We start from the raw sequence: 8,700 nt of genomic DNA, 5'->3' as shown, positions 1-8,700 counted from the left end.
TAGAAAAACATCCTGGCACATACAGAATTATTCCTTGTGCCAACATATCAGTGAAGTTGCACCCTCATAAGCATTGGGTTGGCCATTGATCTCAACAGAAATATACAATGGAAAGCCAGAATAGATGCTACTTACCTGGGCTTTTAGCAATTTCCTTAGCTTGTGGAACAAATCAAAGTGAATGACAACCAAGCCAACCCTACATAAAATACTAAAAGGTATTTTGGAAAAGGATCAAAATGACCACAATTCCAAGAATGACAATGGAAGGAACCCACCAAACAAACTCAGGAGAAAAATAGGGAACCAGCAATAGGAACATAACATGATGAACATGAGTCAATACATATCAATTATAACCACCAATGTAAATGAACTCAATTCACCAATTAAGAGAAATAGATTGGCAGAATGGATTAAGAAACAAAATCCAACAATATGCAGTATACAAGAAATACATTTAGCCCATAAAGAAATTCATAGGCTGAAAGCCAAAGGATGGAAAACAATACTACAAGCTCCAGGACTTCAGAAAAAAACAAGGGGCCGCAGAGATGGCTCAGTGGACTAAGCGCTTCTCTGACAAGTGCAAGGGCCTGAGTTCAATCCCTGGTTCTGAAAAAAAAAAAAAAAAAAAAAATTAGTGAAAAGCAGTGGTAGCTATCCTGTTGGCAGACAATCTGAACTTCAAACCAAGAATGATCAGATGAGATAAAGGTCACTATGTACTGGTTAGGGGAAAAATTTAAGAGGAAGAGATAGCAGTCGTAAGTATGTATGCACTGAATATGGGAGCACCTAACTATCTAAGACAAACTTTAATGGACATGAAAAAAAATCTAATGATCAGTGGGCTGGTTAGAAAGCTCAGTGGTCTAAAGTACCTGCTTAGACAAGCTTAGGAAGGCATAGGGGACTGTGGTTTGATCCAGGATATCATATGCCACGCCAGCCCTGCCCTCAGGGTGGGCTGAGCCAGCCAAAAAGAAAAAGAATATCACAGTCTTAACGGGACCATAACATCCTCTAATCTCAAAAAGAAGGTCAAGGAGATCAGGGGTATATAGCTCAGCGTTGTAAGTGCCTTCCTGGCAAGTGCAAGGTGCTGAGTTTGATCCCTGGTACCACCAAGAAAAAAAAAAAGGTCAGGCAGACAAAAAATTAGCAAAGAGGTAGCAGAACTGAACCAGACCTTTGAACAAATAGATTTAGTAGATATACAGAATGTTCCACCCAACAACATCAGAATACTCATTCTTTTCAGCTGCACATGGGACTATTTTAAGTATATGCAAGAAAACAAATTATCCCATACATATTATCTGACCAGAGTGCAATGAAACTGGAGATTAACGATGGCAACCCCCCGCCCCCGAAACATATGGAAATTAAATAACACCCTCCTCAGCAAACAATGGGTTAGAGATGAAATTAAACAGTATCTACAATCTAATGAAAATTCAAACACAACTTACTGGAATTTGTGGGATGCAATGAAAGCAGTTCTCAAGGGAAATTTATAATGGTGAACTTACACATTAGGAAAACAGAAAGAGAATAAATAAATACCCTAATTCTGCACCACAGTCTTCTAGAAAAAGAACAAACCAAGCTCGTAGCTCAAAGATGGAAGGAAATTGTAAAGAATAGAGCAGAAATTAATGCAGTTGAGACAAAAACATACAAAGAATCAAAAAGCAGGTTCTCACCCCCCCCCCCCGTGACCTCTGAATTTTATTTGCAAGGCCCTGCCCATTAGCTCAGTTTAAGTGCCTGCTTAAGCAAAGCAGTCAGTCTCAGAATTCTGAGGTTCAAGCCCCAGATCCTCATGCCTTACCAGACCTGCCCTTAAGGCATCCTGAGCGGTCCAAAAAAAAAAATGCTTCTGAATTTTTATTTGCTAGCTATTTCCCAAGGGCACCCTACTTCTGTTGCTTCAGTGTCTCAACACTTTGATGTCATTGGTCTCAGACACTAAATTTCTGTCCATGATTTTGCTGCTGATTGTTCTCTGGATGGTTTGCACCAAGGAACTGCTGCTGTCCAGGGCATCACCGAGATTGAAATCCTCCCCATCTTCCAGCAGGCGGCGGTATGTGGCGACCTCAGCCTGTAGCTTGACCTTGATGTTCAGCAGGGCCTTGTACTCCTGGGCCTGGTGCTGCTCCTCTGTTTGAGTCTGTGCCAGCTCAGACTCCAGGTGCATCAGGACCCCATTAAGTTGCTCCATCTGCATAGTGTAGCAGGCCTCCGGGTCTCTCAGGCTGTTCTCCAGGCCAGTCTTCAGATTTCGCTTGGATTCCAGGTCAGTCTCTTAAGGACTGGGCCGTGCGCGTCATCTCTGTGAGTATTGTCTCAGCAGCTCCAACCTCAACAAACTGTGAGGTGACTACTGTGGTGCTGTCCTCAGTCTGATGGGACCAATACTTGTCCAGCTCTTCTCAGTTCTTCTGAGCCAGCGTGTCATACTGAGCCCTGATGTCTTGCTAAGAGCCATGATCTTGCCAAGGTCCTGAGATTTGGGGCAGATCCACCTCCACAGTCAACCCAGAGCCAGCAGTCTGGGCTTGAAGGCCTCTGACTTCATCCTCATGGTTCTTCTTTATGAATATCAGCTCCTCCTTCAGGATCTCAATTTCTGCCGCTAGCTGCAGCCGAGTGATATTGGTGTCATTGATGACCTTATGAAGCCCATGGATGTCAGTTTCCACTGACTGACACACGGCCAGCTCCATCTCATACTTGACTCTAAAGTCATCATCAGCAAGACAAGCATTGTCAATCTGCAGGACAATGCAGGCGTTGTCCACAGAATTCGCGAAGATCTGAGCAATGAAAGCAGTTCTCAAGGGAAATTTATAGTGGTGAACTCACACATTAGGAAAACAGAATAAATAAATACACGAAGATCTGAGCCTTCAGCTCCTTGATGGTCTTGAAGTGATGACCCAGTCTCTGACCGGGGACCCCTACTTCTCCAGGTGCTCCAAGATCTTGCTTTGCAGCCTCCAATTTTCCATCTCCAGGCTCCTCACTCTCCAGGTAGGAGGCCAGGTGATCGTTCAGGTCCTGCATGGTCTCCTCAGTCTGGATGCTGCTCATGCCGGCCACACCCCCAGCCAGTCCTGCGGCCAAGCCTGTGGACTTCATGTTGCTCTTGAGGATGGTGGAGTGAGACATGGAGACCTGGGAGCCCGAGCCCCCGGCGCTGGCGTAGATGCTGGCAGCACTGCTGGCCTGCCTGACCCATTGGCTGGGGGTCCGACCAAGCCCAGGGACCTGTAGTTGGTGGAAAAGGTGGTGGAGCAGGTGGTGACACTCGGTGCTGCCTGGAAAGGAAAGCGAGAGACCAGGACTCAAGTTTGGGTTGCAGAGGGCGGCCATCTCAAAAAAGCAGGTTCTTTGAAAGATTAAATAAAATTGATAAACCCTTAGCCAACTTCCTCAAAAAGAGGAAAGAAAACTCAAATTCAAGCAATAAAGAATGAAAAGGGCAAAGTAACTACAGATTCTGTGGAAATTTGGAAGATCATCAGTAGCTTGTAAATCATTACTCTCACAGAATGGAAGACACAGAAGAAATGGACAGATTCCTAGATACGTACAAATTATCAAAACTGAGTCAAGAAGATATAAAAATAACCCAGTAGCAGCCAATGAAATTGAAAATGTAATCAGAACTTATCAACAGGGTCGGGCCAAATAGCTCAGCGGATTAAAGCGCCTGCAAGCAGGGGCCATCCATCGCCCTCCCCATCCTTCGCCCTCCCCATCCATCGCCCTCCCCCCCGCCGTGCCGGCCCCACCCCTGGGGCCTGCTGAGACTGGGCATGATGGCGTGCGCCTATAATCCCAGCTCTTGGGAGGCTGTAAACAGGCGGATCACTACGAGTCTGATCTAGTAGTGAGACCCTGTACACCCTGGAGACCCTTCCCTAAAATACAAAAAAAAAAAAAAAGCTTATCAACAAAGAAAAGCCTAGGTCCTGATGGATTCACAGCTAAATTCTATAAGAAATTTAGGGAAGATTTAATCCCAATACTCCTCAAATTCTTCAATGAAATTGAAAAGGAAGCAGTATTCCCCATATCATTCCTAGAGGCAAGTATTATACCAAAACTGGAGAAAGATTCAACCAAAAAAGAGGCCAATCTCTCTCATAAACATAGAGGGAAAAATCCATCATAAGATTATGTGATTTCCTGCAACTTTGGAGCTGTGGTCAGCCATTGTTAGAGTTCACCTTGAGTTTAATAATTTTTTTAAACTACAATTTCAGATATTCTGTGATAACCTTGTTATGTATAAGAGATATTTGACCCATACATGGTTACCTATATGGCTGTATAAAACTTTTTTTTAATAATTAGATTTTCATGGCTCATCCTACTGATATTTCTGTCTGCACAGTCACCGGTCAATTGAGTCAGTTTCCCTCTATAAACTGGCAATAATAGTACCTGCCTGAAAGTGGTAGTAAAGGGTGAGCTTTTGTATGTGGAGAGTGGAGTGGAGTACCTGAAACATGATACAAGCAGTGATCAAAAAACAGTGTTTAACTGAATTTATTATAGTAGGAGATGCATTTTCTTTTTTTTTTTTTTTTTTAAATGTATCAGGTATTTAATTAGGTTCCTAGTAAGAAATTTAGAACACTAATTTATGAGGGTAAATTCCATTTGTCAGAGCAAAAACGGATCGCAGGTAGCCCCGGAGCTGAGGAACACCTTTGATTTTTGCCAAAACCTGTGAGTCCACCGCTTTCTGATCCACCTTGCGCTGCTCTGAAATCTGGTATCTCTCTTTCTCGGTGTCAAAGATCTCGCCCTCCTGGTGTCTGGGCTTCCGCAGCTTCTTCTTCTTAAAGTAAGCATCAGTGAGGTGTTTGGGGATTTTCACTTTGCTGATGTCAATTTTTGTAGAGGTGGCAATGACAAATTTCTGGTGTGTTCTTCGTAGAGGAACACGATTAAGGCTCAGAGGCCCAGTCACAAGTAGCAAGCCACTCTCCAACTGCTTCAGGAAGACCACTCTCTTGCCTCTGTGACGCCCAGTGAGAATGATCAAGATGGTGCCAGGAGTGATGCTAGCTCGAAGTTTCCGCACATGCTGACTGAAGGGTTTCTTGCCGTGGCTCAAGAGCTTTCGGGGCACATCTTCAGTAGGGTAGTACCTAGGCATTTTTCGAAGCTTAGCCACCCGGCTACCTCCATTCTTGTCCCCACCGACCGGTTTTGTGATGGTAGCAAGAACTTTCTCCTTCTTTTTCTTCTCAACCTTTGATTTAGCAGCTGTGTACTTTCTCTTGTACAAAGCCTTTCTGGAATACATGGCAGATCGGGAGTATCTACCAATTCCTCTAACTAGGACAGGATTTCGGCTGCAGTGGGGCTGCCCCTTCTTGGACTTTTTTGCCTTCTTCACCTTACCCTTTTTACCAGTGCCACTGGCAGAAGCCTTCTGGGCTTCAGGTTTCTTCTCTTTAGTGTCTGGCTTCTCAGTTTTTTCACCCGCCATCTTGCAAGATGGGAAAGAGAACTAAGATTCCGACTTCCGGTCTCTGCATTTTTTTTTTTTCTTTTTTTTTTTTTTTTTTTTTTTTTTTTGTGGTACCAGGGATTGAACTCAGGATGTTGTGCTTGCCAGGCAGGCCCTTATTCTACTGAGCTGTCTCCCTGGCCCTAGGAGATACATTGTCATTAACCTTCCTCATAATCCACCTCCTCTCTTAGAATATACTTATCCTTTTGTTCTTGCAACTTTCTGAGGCAGCTCTAGAAATCCTCCTGTGGTGTTTTTTTTTTTTTTTTTTTGGCTCTGAATGCCCTCAGGGCAGGTTTGGCTGACTGGAGTTGTGGGGATCGAACCACAGCAACCTGAGCCTGACAGCTTTGTTGAAGCAGCCACTTAAAGAACTGAGCTATGGGGCAGGCCCCCATGTTTTTATGATGTGTGTGATTAAAAGTGCAGTGAGGGGCTGGTGTGATGGCTCAGTGGTCTAAAGCACCTACTTAGAACAAGCTTAGCAAAGCAGAGGGACCGTGGTTCAATCCCCCAGCACCACATGCCAGCCAGCCCCTCCCCCTGGTGGACTGAGCTGGCCACACACACACACACACACACACACACACATAAATTAAAAAAAAAAAAAAAAGTGCAGTGAATCCTGCTGCCAGGTGCCATCGGTTAGAATGCGAACTCAAAAATATTACACTGTGTCCTCAACTGCCTTATTTGCCAGATCTGGTGCCATGTGACTTCTGGCTCTTCCCTGAAGTCATAATGACCATGTGAGATGAATGTTTTTGAATTTCTTGAGCATATTGAGGCAGCCATGATAGTACAGCTAAAGACACAAAAGAGGATTTATAGAGCTGCTTAGAAAGTGGCAAGAATAGTGGAGTAAGTGTGTTTGAATCAAGGGAGAGCATTTTGAGGGTGGTTAATGTCAATGTATGTCTTTCACTGTAATACATTTGTAAAATTTAAGCATACACAGTACTTTTTTGATCTATGCCTCCTAAATATTCTATATCTGTTAAAAGATTAAAAGAAGTATTAATTAATTAATTAATTAATTTTTTTTTTTTTTTTTTTTTTTTGCGGAACCGGGGATTGAACTCAGGCCCTTGCACTTGCCAGGGAAGCGCTTATTCCACTGAGCCATATCCCTGGCCCTAAGAAGTATTAATTTAATAGAACAGGTCTCTTTGGGTGAGGATCAAAATAAACTGACAGCAGCCAGTTATTTATGATGGTAGTAGGTCTTTGTGGTCATAGGCAAATGGATAAGGACATCAAATTAAATTCAGGTAACATAGGGAAGCCTGTTAGCCTAGATTGATATGATTAGAGTGTCACACCTGAGCAATAGCCTTAATTAATGTGGCCCCTAGGCTTTGTGGACACGGGGAAAACAAAGGGTGTGGGTTAGAAACTGGTAAAGTTAGTACTCAGCAATTAAGGTGGAATGTGTTTTTCAAACAACAGCATTGAGTAACTTGGTAAGAAAATAAGAAAAATTGCCAAGAGTGCCACTTGTTTTAAAGACCTGTAATCACAATCTACCTGTGACATGGTGAATGCTTCATACACCCACTTAAATACAGAAGTATTATAACCAAGAGACCTTTTAAATATCTGAACAGGCAGCTACATGTAACTGTACAGCGATTTAGTTATTATGTCTTATTTGCTTAAATTGCTCTATTCTGGCAGGATATGATGGTTGAGGGCCAGGGAGACAGCTCAGTGGCATAAAATGCCTGCCTATCATGTGCAAGGTCCCAAGTTCGATTCTGTGTACCGCAAAAGAGAGAGAGAGAGAGGGAAGGAAGAAGGGAGGAAGAGAGGTGTGAAATGCTATAATAAAAATTTAAAAATATAGGCACACATGACTTTAGTTCTGATAAAGAAAATGATTTTAAATGTTGATCTAAAAATGTGACTTAAATTTCATTTGTAGGTACTGTGTATGATGTGAGTCACTACAATGCTTTACTTAAAGTCTATCTTCAAAATAAGTATAAATTTTCACCTACTGATTTCCTGGCGAAAATGGAAGCAGCAAACATTCAACCAAATCGAGTAGGTAGATACTACTGTACACGCCTTTTTAAATTTTTTTTTTTTTGCGGAACCGGGGATTGTACTCAGGCCCTTGTACTTGCCAGGGAAGTGCTTATTCCATTGAGCCATCTCCCTGGCCCCAAATGCTTGCTTGCTTATTTATTTATTTATTTATTTATTTATTTATTTATTGTGGAACTGGGGATTGAACTCAGGCTCTTGCGCTTGTCAAGGAAGTGCTTATTCTACTGAGCCATCTCCCTGGCCCCTACATGCCTTTTTTTTTCCTTTATGCCTTTTTTAAAACTCACAAAAAATATTAAAAAGAAAATTAACCAACCCATTTCATTGACAGGTGACCTACCAGAGACTGATTGCTGCTTACTGTAATGTAGGTGATATTGAAGGTGCCAGGTATGCAGCTATAAATGTAGGTGTATGCAAACAAATCTGTAAATTTTGTAGAGCTAGAGAGTGTGTGTGTGTGTGTATTTGCTTTTGTTTTTTCTTAATAAGATTAATTATTTCAGAAGTATTTAATGTAGTAAATTTGGTAATGTGAGTTAGATAAAAATTAAAATTATTGCAGAAGAGGAAAAGATAAAATTGCTGTTTTAATTAAAAATAATGCTGTTTTATTGGAGCAGAGATATGAAATTCTTGAAGTATTAAGCCTGGCTCATCACCTTTTTAAAAAGTTTTCTCTAAGGAAAATGTAGCCATTTCAACAATTCATTTATAAAACAGAATATTCTCTTTGTCTCATTGATTCATATGAAATCATTTGCAATCTTTTCCTGCTTAAGTACAGTTTATTGGCACTTTTGGATTGAAGGCTTGTGAGATAAGGGATAAATTGAAATGTGCAATCTTATTTTTAAATAAATACTTTATTATACTTTGTGTTTTTTAAAGGTTAATTATAATGTAGAACAAACTGCCTTTTAACTCTAACTAGAGTGCTTGAACATATTGATACTTAAAGGAGTAGGATTTTATGAAAAGGGAATCAGTTTTTATTTTACAGTTTTTTAAATAAGCATGTGTTATATTAAATAAACATACCTAGGGATAATTTATACATCTGAAAAATGTTTTGGGTATACTTCTAAGGCATGTCATTTCTCTTT

General features: G+C 41.5%; 1 protein-coding gene and 1 pseudogene across 1 annotated transcript in view; one reads left to right on the top strand and one right to left on the bottom strand.

Moving 5' to 3' along the window:
- Window positions 1–8,700, top strand: part of Lrpprc (leucine rich pentatricopeptide repeat containing) — a 116,639-nt gene that overhangs the window by 25,762 nt on the left and 82,177 nt on the right. Inside the window, exons 4-5 of the mRNA XM_004627661.2 lie at window positions 7,467–7,588; window positions 7,926–7,984. Coding sequence (XP_004627718.1) covers window positions 7,467–7,588; window positions 7,926–7,984 — 181 coding nt within the window. The remainder of the gene's footprint in view (window positions 1–7,466; window positions 7,589–7,925; window positions 7,985–8,700) is intronic.
- Window positions 1,937–7,078, bottom strand: LOC105741693 (annotated as a pseudogene).

The sequence above is a fragment of the Octodon degus genome, unplaced genomic scaffold (genome assembly GCF_000260255.1).
Source record: "Octodon degus isolate 3935 unplaced genomic scaffold, OctDeg1.0 scaffold00020, whole genome shotgun sequence".
NCBI lineage: Eukaryota > Metazoa > Chordata > Mammalia > Rodentia > Octodontidae > Octodon > Octodon degus.
This window is presented reverse-complemented; position numbering and strand designations above follow the sequence as displayed.